This window comes from Pseudopipra pipra, chromosome 10, assembly GCF_036250125.1.
Source record: "Pseudopipra pipra isolate bDixPip1 chromosome 10, bDixPip1.hap1, whole genome shotgun sequence".
Lineage (NCBI taxonomy): Eukaryota > Metazoa > Chordata > Aves > Passeriformes > Pipridae > Pseudopipra > Pseudopipra pipra.
The window spans coordinates 16175945-16193386 of record NC_087558.1 but is presented as its reverse complement, the minus strand read 5'-3'; the positions used below and the strand labels follow the sequence as shown (position 1 = coordinate 16193386).

The window sequence follows — 17442 nt, the reverse complement described above, 5'->3', positions numbered from 1 at the left end:
TGTGCTTCTTCAGGCTGGGTATCCAATGCCACAAATCGGAGTCTTCCATAACTCAGGGAGGTGCAGTGAAGGTCCTGTCTAGATACCTTCAGATTCATGTCTCTCTTCCAATGTGGAATACAGGTTTGGCTTTTAAACATCTCTTTTTCAGTTATCTCAGCTCTCAGTAAAATTCCCTCTTTTTTTATCCCGTGGGTACCCTTTCTAAGCTTTCATTTTCAAGGTGTGTGATTTCTCAAGAGACCCTCCTCAGGCCATACAGCTCTGCCACCTTCACTCTGTAGCAAAGAAATAAAGATAAACCTACTTTCCATTAGCTCCCCAGGGAAAAACTATTCTTTCTTTGAGAAAGTGTCTGGTCTCATTAGTTCCTCAACAGCAGGAAGCTGAAAGAAGCTCTTGCAGAGATGTAGCCAGCTCATCACTGAATGATAGCTCTGCATTCATGTACTCTTTACTTCACACTAAGAGTTTACACAAAGCGCTGGTCTTTCAAGACATCTGGCACGGATTGGAGCCTCTCCTCTACAAGAGAAAGAAAGCTGTTGAAGATTTCAGGTCCCAGTTCTCAATTTTGCTTGGCTCCCTTGTTTAGTACTTGATGGAAAAGGCTCATCTGACTTAGATGTGCTCATCTGACTTGGCGTTATCATGAAAGCCACTGAGATAACAAAGAATCTCTGTTAAGGGATGGCTCATTTGGGGAGTTTTCTTTTGGTCAAAGGTCCTAATCCACAATTCAGCTTTTGAAACTGAAGTCTGGAACCTGGACCTATGACTCAGTGTTAAGAATGTGTCATTTTCACTTTAACATTTCTATTAACGGAAGAGTCTCTACAGCCACTAATTTTCTACCAGGTACTCTCTTACTGATTCATGAATTCTGACTTGTATTTTTTCCCCTACAACCTAAATGCACTCACAAAAAATTTCTTGGAAATTAGAGGACTGCAGTAAATATCTATGAGATTTATGTCACCAACTGTAATAACAATACATCCTCTATTACTGACCAAAATGCAAACCAATTGCTTATTCTTTCCTATGTTGAATAATTCAAAAATACTGACCTCGATGACTCAAGACTTAATCAAAAAACCCACAGCTGCTCCTAAAAATAATTATCTTCTTTGCAGATGTGGCAGATGGTGCTACATCAACTAAGATGAGGTAATTTAAAGAATTCCCCAGGTTATCACTAAAGAAAATTAATCTTGTGAAACAATATCAGAAACTTCAATTTTCTACTATCTTGAACAAACATAACCAGCTTCCAAAAACTCGCTGTTCAATCATCATTCCTAAGGAGCAATCTCAATAAATAAATGACCATTATATATATTTTTTGAATCAATCATATTACAACCTACTGCTTTTCATCTTTACGTTATGATTCCTAATCTCAGCATTTTGAACATACAAAACATACTGATCCATGAAAAAGATAATGTTGAAGGAAGTGAACTGAATGAACACAATGAGATTTCTCAATGCAATTAACTCCAAGCTATAGTGAGATACATTTCTAATGTTTTGTTAATATTTCTACTGAACACCATGAGCAACAAAAAAGGGATGAATCTCATTTTGAAATAGAAGCGAAAGCACAGTAAAATACCTAAGCATATTCTTACCTTTACCCTCACAAATAAACCCAAAAGCTAGTCAGAAACTGAGGAAGGCAGTCAGCTTAATCCAGACCCTAAGCAAGAAGCAGTTTTGAAAGGCATGCAGTGTTCAAACAACATCTCCTAACTTCAAAGCCTTTTTGAAGTGGACAGACTAGTTACACTCTTTCCTCAGGCTACCTTTCAGATCTTACAGTTTTAAAATTTACCTTTACGTGTAAACAGGTCAGCAAAGTCACTAGGAGCAAAACCTTTAGATATAACAGTGTCAAAGTTACTATTCTAATCCATATAAATGGTTTTTATTCAGTCTGGACCATGTGTATACTTCAATCAGAGCACAGATGGTTAGTCAAACAGATGCTCTATAAATACCTCAAACAAATGTCTTTCTGATTTTGTTATGGATTTGGAATCCATGTGCAGAATATAATCACTGGCAATATCAGGATCTCATCTTCTAAGGTATTCATAGACTTGTTTCAGTCTCCCGTGGCTGCTATTGACTTCACTTGGAACTGAAAATACTGAATACTTCTCCTCATTGTCTATGCAGTCTAACAGGTTCTTGGGTTTTACAGATCAGTTCACTAAAAAGACTCAAAGTTTAAGGGCTTTATATTCAGATTGCTCATTTCACAGTGTCTATTGGGTACTCTTGATTTGCATTTCATTTTTTATCAGTGATACAGCTGCAAACAGCCCAGGTCTTTAGCTACATGCTGATGAAAAACAGAAGCAGAGAAAAGACAACGCATGCTAAGGTGCACTTCACAATGCTGAAAGAGCCCTGAATTACCTTTATTCTGCTCCAAATTAAAAAAGTAAACAAATCTAGAAGCCTCTGTAAGCAGTAGAAATTATTACCCTTCTTTCAAATCATGTTTTTAAAATATTATAAAAGAACAGTCAAGTTTTACTAAAGAATAAATGTAAACAAATTAACTGAATTTTATATGATCTACTTAGAAATATTCCTTCCTTCCTGTATTTACTGATTGAATTACTAAAGAAAAAATAACAAGGCTTTATGTACAAGTCTGACAAACTCCTCCACATTTAATAGTTATGGCAGGATACATTCAGCTGAGAGAGCTGACAATCAAACCAAAGAGCTGGCACTCAGGAGCTGAATGACGGATGATTGGGTTGGTGGTTTGAGATTTCAGCAGCTTACTGACAGAATCATCCCAATACAAACTGGCTTTTGCACTCAGCTGATAGGCCTGCCTTTTTCCCACCTATCCCTGGATTTGACATGGCTTTAGGATAATTCCTGAGGGACCTTTGTTATGCTGGTAAAATGGCTACTTACTAAGGAAACTTTCTAGAAGGAACAGGCTTGGACCCATGGCAGAAGAGGCTACAGACAAAGCACATGAGGGACTGTGAGGTCTCTCCCTGGTGGGGTGTGTAAGGCAATGACAGAAAATGCCTAGAAGGATTTGTAGGTAACAACAGCTTCTGCTGAGTTCCTGATTTGGAGCCTTAGGCAACTAAGGCTGCTTTTCTGCCCCAAATGCAAGGAGCTTATACTCAGGTCTGGACTGCCAGCTAGGTGGGAAACAAAGGCACTCTTGAGGGTTCAACTGCAGGAAAGAAATCTTGTTAAAGGAAGGATTCTTCAAACCAATTAGTCTGTATGTATATAACTTAAGTGAGCAGTGCTGACCAGGAAGATGATTTTAGAGAGATGTAGACTGAATTAATGACAAACAGGCTTTACAGAAACATTAGAATAAGGCAGTTTTATTCCCTCTACAGCAAAAGCAATAGGCTTGCTACTATTTGAGCCTCCTAAGTCAGAGAGAAACAATATAAAATCTGAAATATTCTTAAAAAGATGACCCACAAAAATTCCTTATTCACTTAGCATATATAGTTGTAGTGTAGAACAGTACTTGTCCTCGTGCTATAGGAAGGAGGCAAAGGAGGAAACACTTGTTTTTCCTCTCCAGCAAGAATGTTCATGACTGTGTATTTATTAAGCAACTTATATTATTACTGTTCTTTCAATGTCAATGCCTATTCTTAATATAGATTATGTTGTTAGTGCAGTACAATGTAATAGTCCAAGTGTGTGATGTTATCTATCTTCTTCCTTTAAAAATAATGGAAAAAACATTGTGACACAGCTGGAAACTGGTGAAACTTGGTCCAAGTTAAATACATAACAAATGTGCAAGCAGCTCCTGCAGATTTCAACTAGAAATGGAAATTCTCAGCATTTTTCCAGATGAAATCAAAGATGTTGCAAATTAGACTCTCATGCCATAAAGCACTGGGTAATTTTTCCAAGTCTGTTTTATATGTTTCTTGTATTTAAAAACTTGTGTTCACTGACTGCTCCTCTCCTTCTTATGCTGTGCACAAACTGTCAGCTGGGCATTTCAGGAGAACCAGTGGAATGTACATAGGAAGATACCAGTGTTTTTATGTGGAGGATGTAAATCTTGGCTTAACTAGTTTAAATATTTTTTGACATCTTTTTATATTATATAGCCAAACTTCACAGTCAAGCTTCTCAACCAGCTTTTGTTATCAACCCATGCAGCATGATTCTCATTTGGCACATCGGAGAAACAACAGTCAAATACTGACAAAACAGGCCTCAAAGCACAGCACATGCAATCAAGTATTTCACTATCTGACAACTTTTTTTAAAGGGTTACCTTTTAAAGATTTTTATAAATCTACTTTATAAAAGCTTTTCACTAATCCTATTCAAGACAGATACTGAACAATTCTGAAAGGAAGAAAAATGTGACAAAGATGTTCATAACTTGAAAGTAAATGTGTATGTCATGATTTTATTTGAATAGAAAATGCATGTAGCTAATCAAAACTTGCTAGCTGTTCCCATGTTTTCTTTTTTAGATTGATTACAAATCAAATAGATTGTACAAGTGTAACTGAAATGTGGTAGGTAGTCAGGATTATGTGCGTGATCAGAAGGTGAATATTGCTTTCATCCTTTTAATGGAATGTTTCTAATGTTTGTCAGACTTTCTGAAATTCTTTGTATCCAGTTTCCTCAGAAATAACAATCTGGCTTTGGAATCATGAGATTAAGAAAGGGCTGACTTGTCCACAGACATTTAAGGGAGAAGCATGGTAATTTCACAGTGTCGCAGCATCACTTTCAGCTACTTTAAAAAGGTAAAGGGCAAAGCTGTTAGTGAAAAGGGACTGGTGATACTGGAAAACCAAATTTTTCAGCAGAGAATCAGAATTATGGAACAGGTTAGGGTCTTGGAAAAAGCAAAGTTTGTGTATGACAAGCCAAGTGGCCATAATATCATGCTGTACAGTGCTAATACAAATTATGAGAACGGACTTCAGCATAGTGTAGCTGAAGATGCACCTCTCCATAGGACAAAAGTAAATGATTCTGAATACTAGAGGAAATTATAACAAAATATTCCTTCCAAATGCCTGAAGAGTCCCCAGCCACTGGTAAGCCACAGAACAGTAAAGCATACCATCTTATTTCTTTTCCCTTTTTTTTTTTTTTTTTTTTTTTTTTTTGTTGGGGGGGTGTTGGGGGCTGCATTTCTGCTAATGCCCAAGGATTTAATTGATATTTTTCTGTAGATAATCTACTCTTCTTCCTCTGTTCTCAGAAATAACATCACTCAATTCTAACATAATTTCTATAGCTGTAAAAATGAAGGCAATTCGTTGTCTACTGTCATTAATTTCTTTGGCCAGGCAGCTTCACCAACATATTTATATATTGAAAAAATAATTGGTCAAAATGACACTATATAGTTGTAATGTTGGTCCCTACTATACTAAATTTCATTACAGTAAATATTTTACTCTCAGAAGTACCTATCTAGTAAATGTATTATTTCTTCAACTCTATTCAGTTTTCCAACCCTTTTTATTTGAAAGGAAGTCAAGTTGGTTTAGATTCCTGCTAAATCTTTCAAAACATTGTTTACGATTATAATAGAGCTCAGAAAGCAATATGTTTTTACCTTGACTAATGACACCAGAAAAATAAAACAATAGTCCAAATATAAGTGTTTTCATCTGAAATATTCATAGAAATTTCCTATTCTCTTGAATCCAGTATTGTTTCTATGACCACCTGCAGTTACATTCATAAACTATCTAGTTAAAATGTCAGAGTACATTCTGGTTATTTTAATGCCAAGGAATACATTCTGTCATTGCTTATTCACAACAAATCTTATTTTAACATATTTTACATGCCTGAAATATTCCCAAGCAATTCTGATTTACTACTAATATCCCAAAGGAACACAAATCTTATAAATTTTGATGCTATGTTAATATGTCAATAAATACAATCTGTGATAACATAGAAAACAAGACCTCAAAACCCACTTGCTTAAAGTATGGGTTTTTTTAAAAAAAAGCATAACAGCATTCTCAAAGATGTGAACAAAATGAAGCTGCTTTCAATTAACTTTTAATATGATGAAACATGCTTTTGTATAATTCTGTCAAGATACTGCAAACATTGTCTTTGGTTTAGCTTGCTTCAGTCTGTGAAACCTGTAATGTGATTAACAGGATTGAGTACATTGATAAAGGCAACATTCTCAATTTCTTCCTTACTTACACCAGCACAAGGAAAGCATGAGATTTCAGTCCAAGAAACTATGATTGAGCTTTTTTGGCAAGACGAATCTTTCTTCTTTCTACCCCTAAATCTACTGCCTTTCTAACTCTACATGAGGAATGTAGGACATTATCTCTGAGAGTCTAACAGTGAATCAGGTCAATGAGTTATTAATTTAATTAATCTGATTTTTTCCCTTGGTGATACGATGTAGGTAAACAGGGACTGCTTTGCAATGAACTTCAGATTAACTGTAAAACTGTTGTGATACCTGGGCTTGAAATGGTTACCTTGTTCACAGTGGGATGCACAAGGTCCAGCAGCACTGTCTGCACCACGGACTGAGCTCAGGTTAAGCTCTCAGACAACCTTACCAGTACCTGCAGTGTGATTCCATGAGTACTTGCTAAATGAGTATTCCTGCATTTACAACTAATGCAAAAATACACCAGACTAGGTGTAGACATGAATATTTAGTCATCCACTCAGCAGGAGAGGATTTGGTTGCAGAGAATCTGAAAGAGATTAAGTTGCTCTTCGATGGCACTTGCTCTTTTTTCATGCTTGGTCCTTGCAGATAGAAGTGTTTTATCAGATGTTAGCTCAGGGACAGACAAGTTCACTTGCACCACAGCCTGGGAAAGCTCCTACAGTAACTTCAGTGGAACTGACCCTGAGGTTGTATCCTACTGGATGAACAAAATCGGTGTCTAAATTGAGCAGATGTATCACAACCATTAGCTTATCCAGGCTTCTATTTAAAAATAAAAACACTATGGCAGCATGGATTTTTTGTGGTTTGTAATGCACCCAGAAGTCCCCAAAAAGTACGAAGGAAGCTGAAAGAATATACTCACTGTCTCCGGGGCAGAGATGTTACTCTGCTTCAGCAGAGCCCAGCAACAGCCAAGCTCTTTCTATTAACTTCATTTAGAGTAGAGCTTGCCTCTTGTTCTATGCCTTTGGGTGTGTTTGTTTTACTCTGATCAACACTGCAAAGTCTAAGTTCTTTCAATTCAGATGGTCAAAGAAAAGGCATGCACTTAAATTCAGGTTTTGCATAATTATTATTGTTTCATTAGTGGGGAATCTCTTTAACAACTTCAGCTAGAGAAAAACAGTATAATACAGAGGTCTAGTTCTGTGTATCCAAAAGCAACCCATGCAAAGTAAACCTGGCCCTATGGCCTCTTTGTTTGTTTGTTTTAATTACTGGATTTGGATTAATATTTGTATTTATATTATGTGTTTATGGTCTTTCACTGTTTTTTTCAGTAGTTACTCAATTATTTTTCTAATACACTATACCTTAAAAGCCTCACCCTTACAAGTCTTGCCTTCTGAATCAGAAAAATCACCTGTTGCAAATACATTCATGCTTATAATTCAATTTTACTTGTATGAAATAAAAATCTGCTACTGATGGTAGTACAAAAAGACACCTCTCTCCTGTAGTCAGTTGTGCTGTTCCATAACGTACAGTATTGATTTCCATAATCTTACAACTATGGCTATACTTGTAAAAGTACCAAAACTTGATGCTTGGTAACTACACTAACATTTAAATGACATCATGTGAACATTGATACGGTTCATATATGCTACTTTCAGGAATGTGCATAATGTGACCATGGGATTTCACTGAATTTATGGCACATATTATGTTTAGGATTGAATTTATTGGCAGACACAATGTGATCACTTAACTAAGCTCCTTAATAGCCATGCTATTACTTCTGTATTTTTATATATTCAAGAAGCAATTATTTTTTATTCCTACTGAGTGAAGGGTCTTATTCCAGACTTTATGTAAGGATAATGAGTTTTCATTTCAACATAACAGCACACAAACCTTTTCCTTTTAAAAATAAATGACCTGTTCATTTTTATTAGATGTCTACAGTGGTAAACCACATTTTTCACTGAGAAGGAAGACACTGCCCTGACAACACAGAAGAGGAACAATCTATAAGCATGTTGTTGAACCATTACCCTGCTGACTTGATCTCTTCCCTTTTCAAATTGAAATAGCACAGGCAGTTATAAATTAATCTTGGGGGAAAAGGATTTGGACTTAATTTAAACACAGTTCTGAAAACTAAGAGACACCATTTCTTTCTTCCTTTAATATTCTGAAGAGCCACTGCATGTAATGAACAGCTCCACTGCTGATGAAGTGCCTGTAGATGAAATTCTGATAACTATGCAATCTCACAGGGACTACATGAGGACCACAGAGGTTTTTCACTGCTGGAAGAAAATCTAAGTCCCGTGGAACTCTGTGCACCTTTCTATTTAAAAAGTTTAAACTATACCACAACAATGTCTTAGTTCAATGAATTCTGGTTTTCCAACAATTCATATAATAGATCAAAACTCTTCCAGAAAACAGAAAAGCTCCCCTAACACTTGAAAGCTGGTTATTGCAAGTGCCTGGAGCCAGATTAGGGTGGAGAATGGAGGGCAGGTCCCAGTGTTAAAAGTGACTGCTGAGGGTTATACAGGACTTGTTGGCTGGTTCTGAATTTCAGTAGCAGGGAAATATAAACTGCAGCATAAAGTTCTGTGTTAGAAGTTTTAGAAAAGTCCTTTCTCTTTCAGCTATAAATTAAATTTGATCAAGACTTAGAAAGGAAACTTTCTTACATAGCACTCAAGAATAATTAGATAAATAATAAATTGTGATGCCACAACCAAGAGGAAACATAGCTTTGATAAAAAACACTGACTACCTATTGTGCCATGGGCATTGGCAGTAGCCAGATATTTAATAACAATCAGGTAAATCTTGAAGTGAAGAAAATTAATGATGGAAACTAAAAAGATTAATTAAAACAATCCAGAAGTTTTAAAATTCAAAATCGGCACCAAATAAATCCCAGCAATCGTAGTATTAATCTGCACGTGCTAAATTTGTAGTTCTTATAAAAAGAAAACCAGAAATATGTAGTACAGTTTTTTCTCTCTGTTTTCAGTGAAGCAGAAGGAAGGGTAGGTGTACTGTACACGCAGTCTGAAGCATTTGAATCCACTGATAAGCAAAGAGATTTTTAAAAAATTGGGGAAAACCCCCCCACAAGTTTCTGATACTGAGCTCTGGAGAGATGTGAAGTTTTTCAAAGTGCATCATCCCCATGGGTGCCAGGCAGGCTTTCCCTTCCTGCTTCTCCCCAGAGAGCACAGCCAGGAGCCTGCACAACACACCAGGAGAGGGGGAGCTGCTGCTTCATTTTATTCAGTGAGTTGGTAATTAAACCTATTGTTTTGCTGTAGAAATTTAATTAATTTTTCTTCTTCTTTCGAGAAAAAACCTAAAACTGCCTGTTCTGCTTCTGAGTGACTGCTCAAAACTGCATGGCTCTTAGTGCTTGCATTCCTGGTCCCTCATGTTGAAGCTGCTTCTCCACTGTTAATTAAGTAAATACTGTCCCTGAGAGGCAGCTGCAGCACTCCAGTTGAGCAGTATACCTGGAGGGAACACTGTTGGGATCCCTGTGATCCCAGCCTGGTATCCTCAATGGAGTGAGCTTTCTCAGCCTCCTCTCCTCCTCAGCACCTCTAGCACACAACTGTGCTGTCTAAATATGGGGCTTCTGGCTGCAGGTGCCAATCATGGCTTAAAATGTTGTCCTTTAGAGGGTGTTCTTAGACACACGTTTAGGGAATGACAGTTGCCTGAGAAGGGACCTGAACCAGATTTAGTGCTAGGGTTCATTATCCACAGTGCTGATAAAGGCTCCCACCAGTTTATGCCCTGCTCCCTCCTTCTCAGGGAGTAGCTGAAGAAACAAGATGTAATAAGAAAGACTAAAGTGATTAATATAGGGCTGAGGAAGGAGATGGCAAAACCTCCATGGCCTAATGAGTGTGCCTACAGCAATTAATGGAAGGAGGTCATAGCCTAAATGATACATAAAATGAACAGCATAGCAACAAATTATGGATGTTTCAAACTGTCACCTACAGCTGTTAGGGTTTCTCAAGTCTATACTAGGGGAAGGATATTTGAAGAAGGAGAGGATTGAACTAAGAAGGACAAGGGTTGATACATATTGGCAGACTGAAAGGACACTATTACAAGCATTGCAGTCAGATAGGGGAGAAGTGATGCATGGAATTGGAGCAGGAACAGAAAGAGGAGATTAATGAATGGTTTCTGGAAAAGTAGTCTGAAGTTCATGTGGGAGGCTAAGGTAAGGTGGATTAAAGAATTCAAAACAGATGAGATTGGTAAACTAAAGGAAAAAGCAGAGATGCAAGCCTGGAAATAAGCAGTAGGGTTTTGTCACTATAGTGCATTTTTCGTTAGTGAAACAAAGCATGGAAATTATATAGTTAATTTCTTTACAACTTCTGCAAGTTTCCCTCTTCCTGTTACTCACAGTCCTGCTCCTCAAGCGATAAGAATCCTCATCCACAGACTTATAATCTTTGACAATTTAAGTTCCTTCTGGTTTCAGCTGATTTTTTTCTCCCCTGACCTCACTGAAAGAAAGTATCTCTGAGAATTGTTGCATATGTTTAACAACACAGGTTAACCAGGTTAATGAACTGTTTAAAGTAATTCCCCATGAAAACAGGGCACAGCATGTTGTTTCAAGAATTCCCACCACTGACAATCAAACTAGCATTGTAAGAAGTTGGTGAATGTTGAAAATTACCAGAGAGCATTAGATAAATTTTCTGGCCACTCCACTCATAACATCTGGCAAATTCATCTGCTAATTTGCAAATGAAAAGAATACCCAGCAAATATTAAACTGATTCCTCTGGTTGGGCTGCAGTACTGGTTCTGCATGAGTGCATAAAAACAAATTTCATCCTCATATGTGACACCAGCTGCTGTTCTAATGCATGTAGTTGTCTTGATAATGAGAGTTCTGTCATTACACTCTTGTTCAGGGGATTTCTTTATTTGCCCTCTTTTATTTAAATAATACTTGTAATACACTTAGTTCTCTTTTACTCACAGAGGTGGAAAAATCTAGAGAACAGACCTGTAAGCTTTGTGGCCTCTGTGCTCAGTTTCGCTAAACAGCCCCCATCATCCCAAGTAGTTGTCTTCACTTATTTCATTTCACTCATCACTGACAATTCTTCAAAATAAATTTTTAGTATCGAGTCTTGTTTATGTGCTGCTGTTCTGTCTGTTTTATTTTATTTTTGTTGACATTCTGTTTTCTTTAACGATTTATTCAAATTAATTGTTATCTGTAGCTTAGTCCCACTGCTGTTGTGGAGTCTCTGCCTGCAATCTTGTCTCCTTAAAGGATCAAAGTTTTATTTGATTCACTCCTAAAAGCATCTTAGTACAAAGCCAACAAATCTGATTTCTCTGTTACACAAGATCCAGGCTGCTTTGCTGGACCACAAGAGCAGCTGTGAGCTTTGCCTGTGACATAGTGTTGGCTGTGTAAGTGCCCAGTGGCACTGAGTGTGTGCCACATGCCTGCTGCCTGTAAGGGAGCTCTGGTCCAGACCTGGCTTTTGGGTCTCCTCTCAGCTTTGAATATCCCAACTTACCTCTTTACATCTGCGGTCACCCCTAGCATGTTCATCAAATATAAACAATGCTTGGTTTCCAGCAGGATCCTGTAAAACCAGTAAAGGCTTTTCTTAGCCATTCTTTGTGCAGTATGTGCCACACACCAGGTATTACTGAGATGTAGCACAGATCATTTTGTGGTGCTGATACAGCACCTCTTGCAGAGCAGAGCAGGTTTCTCAGAAACAGCCAGACTTTCTTTGGGCTTGTCTTTTTCACTTTTTAGAACAGAAAAACTGCTACTTCTCATCTCTGTTGAGTGGATATACATTTTAATTCTTCTGAATTACCATTCAGTCTAATGTTGTTTCTAAGACCTAGTGCTGCTTCCAATTCTGAATTGAAAAACACTTTTAATTCCTCTGTTTCTTTCTAGTATTCACACAAAAGGTGTAGATGCCAGTCTGAAAGAGACGTCTGAAGACTTTTATATGTCAGTTAAGATTACTGTCAGATACACAGGGTTGGCCAAAAATTGCATATGTGTATAGGTTTACTTTCATAAGCTTGAGCAGAGAAACTGCGGTTTTACCAAAAGGGGTGGTTGTATGTCCTTAGGCTTCTGTGCAACAGCATTCCAGATAGTCACTGAGTAACAAAGGGGACAGAAACACATAAATTCTTGCCTCATATGTAAAAAGTTCTAGCATTTTTTATTCCTGTCTCTCGCCTGAAGAGGCAAAGTGCAAGTTGGTATGCTTAAGATATTAATGTGGGGGGGGGTTTCCCTCCACCATAAAAACAATAAACTAAACAAAAACACCCACCACAAACAAACAAAAACCCCCAAACAATAAATCGTTATAGACCACATTTTCAGCTTCCCAACTGCAACCTGCACCCAAAATGTCTTTTAGCTGCTTGAAGAAAAAGTGGCAGCTACCAGTTCTGTGCAGTTCTCTGCAGCTGCTCATCTGACCCCCAGGCTGAGTGTTCACTGCAAGCTACTGCTAGAAATGCTAAATTATCAGTGGATGCCCAAAGGCCAGTCTCCTGCCCTGCTCTGCTCCGCAGTAACTGTTGGCATCCACACCCAGGGCTTACATTTTTTGCCTTCAGATATGGAAGCCAAAGGAAGGGAAGGCCCTGAGCAGGAATTAACATGCACCCTGAGTTTGTGCTGGACTCAGGGACTGATCATAATGTGGGATAGGCAAGTCAGCAAGTGGGCAGAGCTGTGGCCTTGGTTTAGGAAGATGTGTGTAGGTGGGTAAGATCAGGCATGAACAGCCACAGAAACAGGTCAGTGCCTGAAATGATTCTGAAGGGAAGATGCAAAATAGATTTTATTTATAACAGTTTGACAGTGAAAACTTTCTTTGGTGAGGCTGTAAAGCTAACTCCTAAAAGCTAACATTCATAGTTTGTATTTCTCAACAGCTGCTGTAGCTAGATTTCAATTAAAAGTTGCCTAAACATTTTATTATGGGAATAATGAGATGAAGCTGTATGATAACAAGTTATCTGTCCCATGACTTCCCAGGTATGCTTTTTTCACAAGATTTCCTGGTGAAGACAGGAATGACCTGAATGAACTATTCACTGTTCTGGTCACCTTCTTTCCTGGAGTCCTCTGATCCTTATTCACAGACAGAAAGTATGAAGCTTACCACTGTTCAGCAAAGAAAGGTTACCTTGATTAACAAATAACAAGCAGCTGTCCACATACCAGCCTCAGGAGATAAGAGAGATGAAAGAGAGAACTGTGGTTCTTGGTGTAGGGAAGTCTGACTTGCTTAAGCTATGGGAAAAGAATCACTCTTCAGGAAGAAGGAGGAGGTATGTAGCTCACATGAGCAAGATTAGCCTTGGCCTTTTTACAGAAATAGGCAATATTATCTGGGTAATAGGCCTATAGCTGGGATGAAGAGACGAACAGATGGCAGAGCTCTGGAATAGAGTAGTATTGGTTTCCTCAGTTCCTTCATGCAGTGATGAAAAGCCTAGCAACAATAGTGTGGAGTTGGAAGATGGCTGTATGACTATAAGGAGGTAAATTTGTAAAAATGAGAACAAGACCACAAGCCAGGAAAGCAGCAGCTTGTTTAACTCTTAATATCTTTAAGACTGTCTCTTTGGAATATCTGTTTATCCTGGGGTCAAGACTGCATTCTAGCCAATTTTCCTTGTGGAGTGTGAAATATGGGATGTCATGTCAGATAACCTAAAAGTCTCTTTGGCCTTAAACTCTGTGTTCCTCTCTCTTTCAGATTGTCGCTTCCCATAAAATACTAAAATTTGTAGAATCTCTTTGTTATTCAGTGGGCAAAAATTGTATATAAAATTACTAGCCATGATTAACAACAACGAAAGCTAAATCCTTCTCATTTCACCATGAAATGCCAGGGGAGAAATCGTAAAGGATTATTTCTAGATTAGGCAATTCAGATCAAAGTAGAAAAACATTATTAAGCTTTGGTCAGTAAATGTTTATTGATGCGAAACACTACTTAATCCACTCTCTCTGAGGGGTTGCTTTAAAGCTTTTTGTCTTCTTCAGGTAAATAAAAGCAATTTCTACTGCAAGTAATTATCACCCACTTAGGTGTTCTCGTGCGTCCCTCCCCCCGCCCTCCAGCAGTTCCTCTTGCGTGTTCAGGTAGCTATGCGTCGTTTTACTATCTTCCTTTTAAGGCTGTGCTCTCTCCAAACTTTGTTTTTATCGGGTTTTTACCACTCATTAAGACACTGCAATGGAAGCAACTAAACCAAAACGAATGTGATAATTTGCAAAATATACTTTTTATCTCTGATAGTCTGTATCATACTTAAATGGTACAATTTCTACAGTATTTGTCTGCCTGCTACCATCAAAATGCAATTTACTTGTGATTGTTAAAAATTACGCTTAACCACATCTCGCATCTCCGGTAGGCTACTGCTATCTGTGCATCCATTTCCGTCTCGAAGGAAGTTTTGCTCTAATCGGTTGTTTGTAACCACTATAAATACATGTTCGTTGGAGCCGGAACAACAGAAGTACAGTGATTTTTTTTTTTTTTTTTTTTTTAGATTTTTCTTTCAGATAAGAATCTGACTTAGTAGGTTCCGGACACGCGTCGCTGTGATTTAAGCACAATACCCTAAAGGTATTACTAAGCACTAATTAACTTACCGACTCTCTTAAGGCGCTACGGTATGAAAACCAGCTGTTAGGGCAAATTTAGATGACAAAGTCTCTGTTTTTCCTTTCTCCTGTAAGAAAAGCCCTCTAATTCCCGCTCTCCGCGTCGGAGCAAAGCCCCAGCGAGGTGATCACCTCCCGATGGGTGACCACCTCTCGGCAGGTGCAGCGCGTCCCCCGCCCCTCCGCAGCCCAACGCGAATTCCCGGCGCCGCTCCGCTCCCGGCAGCGGCTCCCGCTCGGCCGCTCCCCTGCGGGCACCGCAGGAGCGCAGCGCGGTCCCTCCGTGACCGCCCTCCGCCCGGGGATGTTCCTTGCCCGCAGCCGGGGATCCTCGGCAGTGGGGCGGCTCCTCTCCGGGAGGGTCCCCGCGGGCGCCCGGCGCCGACACTCACCGGGAGCAGCGGGACCCGCGGGCTCCCGGGGCCGAGGCTCGGCGGGCAGGGACGGGCGGTGCTGCTGTCGCCCAGCGCGGCGGCCCCGGGCACACGCGGCGCGGCCCCGAGCGCGCAGGCGGGGACGCGCGGGGAGGGGCGCGGGCCCTACCTGGGGGCGGCGGGCGGGGGCTGCCCGGCCATGGCGGGACCGGCGGCGGGACCCTCCGCTCCGGCGGGGTCCGGGCAGCGACAGCGCGGCCCCGGCGCGCTGCGGCGGCACCTCCCGGCCCTGCCCTCTGCTCACTCCTCCCCCGCCCGCCCCGCCGCCTCCCCCGTCCCTCCCTCGCGGCCGGCGGGCGAGGGGCTGCGCTCCGCGGGGCAGCGCCGCTCCCGACCCGGGCGCGGGGAGCCCCGGGCGAGTGCGGCCACCCGGGGCAGCGCCGTCCCCGCACTCTTCGCACCTGCGGGTGCCCGGCCGGGACATGCGGGAGGGATGCAGCGGTCGGGGTCTGTGTCGCTGGAGCGATGTAGCGCCTGTACCGGGATCAGGACGGCCGCAGAAGTTGCTGGCGTTGTGCTCTGTCTGCGGTGTGGGAACAAGGATGTGACGGCGAGGTGCTGGGTGACTCCAGCAAGGAATGGGCGATCGTTGCCGAGTCCTCCTTACGAATGTCATGATGTTCTTGGAGCCCCAGCCCCGTAAACCATGTGATTTAAATGACGGGGGTTTCTGTCGGTTTGGATGTGAGACTCAAGCATTTAGAAAAGGACCCTACTGAATTAACTACAACTTACGTCTTGCTTTAAGCACCTTTAGACTATTTTACTTGGTTACTTTCAGCAAAGTTCCCTCCCTTTGTTTGTTTGTTTACTGGTTGGTTGGTTTTTTCAAAACAATGCTGGATGTCCTGTGGCTTGGCTCTGTCGTGTTTGCATAACCATGTCGGAGAATCTGTGCAGTACAAACGATTAGAATTGGTCTGTAGTCATGGAAAGGTGAGATTGAAAGCACCTGAATCACAGGTGATGCGTGGTGCAAATGTATAGTTTTGAACCCACAGCTAAAGCGAACACAGAGCCTTCGAGGTTCAGCAGGAGTCCTTTGGCTCAGGTGTCAAATTTGCCGAGCTGGAGACAATTGTCATCACTCTGTAGCTGCAAGAGTCTCCTTTTGCTGAGGCTTGTTTTCAGTAAGTTTAGGATCTAGATCAAAGCCCCAGATCTGCTCTGTCCAGTTAGGTGATGAGTGTTATACTTTTGTTAGTTATGTAGCAAACGTTGTGCTCAACAGAGGAATTCAGTAGTAAAACCATAGCAAGAACTTACACATATCCACAAATACCACTGAAAGCTTGACTCCTGTATGGTGAGCCCTGTTCTATAGTCATTGCTCTGTTCAGACAAAGAGGAAGGGCAGGTTACAAGGGCAATAAGTCCATGCTTGGGCAACCATCTTTTTTTTTTTTTTCCCCTGCAATAAAGATTCACTGTTTCTTTCTTTAAATACATCATTCCTGTGACTTTTCTATACTTTGCTATTGCCTTTAGTTGGCACAACATTATGAAATCGTGAAGCTTAGTGAGTTTTGGAAGGGCCTGGGGCATGCAGAGAGAATTATTTTATATATTAAGTCAAGTTTTGTTCTCTGTTCCAATTTAAAGCACAGAAATTTCTTAAACCAACTTTGCAGCCAGAGGCATGGTAGCATTTAACTATTGAACCAACATTTTTCATTGTTAAGAAAGGCTACCTGAAGCATTTGTTGTTGGTGACTTTTGCATAACCAAGAGAAGGAAGTTTCATCTTAATTTTTAAATACCTCATAAGACTTTGTGGTAAGGATATGGATAACACCTTCTGTCACCTTGTGAAGTGACAACTGAGAGATGACAAGGCTAATAGCTACATTGTGGTGGTTAAGGGTAAATGGAAATCAAAGCCAAGTATTGGGGTTTAAATGTAAACTGGAGAAGCTGAGGAAACTAAGAGACGTAACAGCCTCTGAGGGGAGTACTTGAGACATTCTGACCTTCTCTGCCAGCCCATCTAAAAGCATAGAAACCTGAGGAATCTTTCCAGATTCTGAGCGAGTGAAAAGTCCTGAACTCCAGATCCACACATACCTGCGGCTTTACCTGCTCAAGTGCAAGCCCAGGTTAGCATTGGAACTGGT

At 40.4% G+C, this 17442-nt stretch overlaps 1 protein-coding gene across 4 annotated transcripts in view; it reads right to left on the bottom strand.

The window, feature by feature from the left end:
- Positions 1-15959, bottom strand: part of SPHKAP (SPHK1 interactor, AKAP domain containing) — a 68643-nt gene extending 52684 nt beyond the window's left edge. For 3 of the 4 annotated variants that reach the window (XM_064666453.1, XM_064666454.1, XM_064666456.1), the window contains exon 1: positions 15730-15959. In XM_064666453.1, coding sequence (XP_064522523.1) covers positions 15730-15944 — 215 coding nt within the window. In that variant the 5' untranslated portion in view covers positions 15945-15959. Of the gene's footprint in view, positions 1-15286; positions 15377-15729 lie in introns of those variants that run through there. The other variant, XM_064666455.1, reaches the window with a different exon arrangement.
- Positions 15960-17442: the final 1483 nt, after the last annotated feature.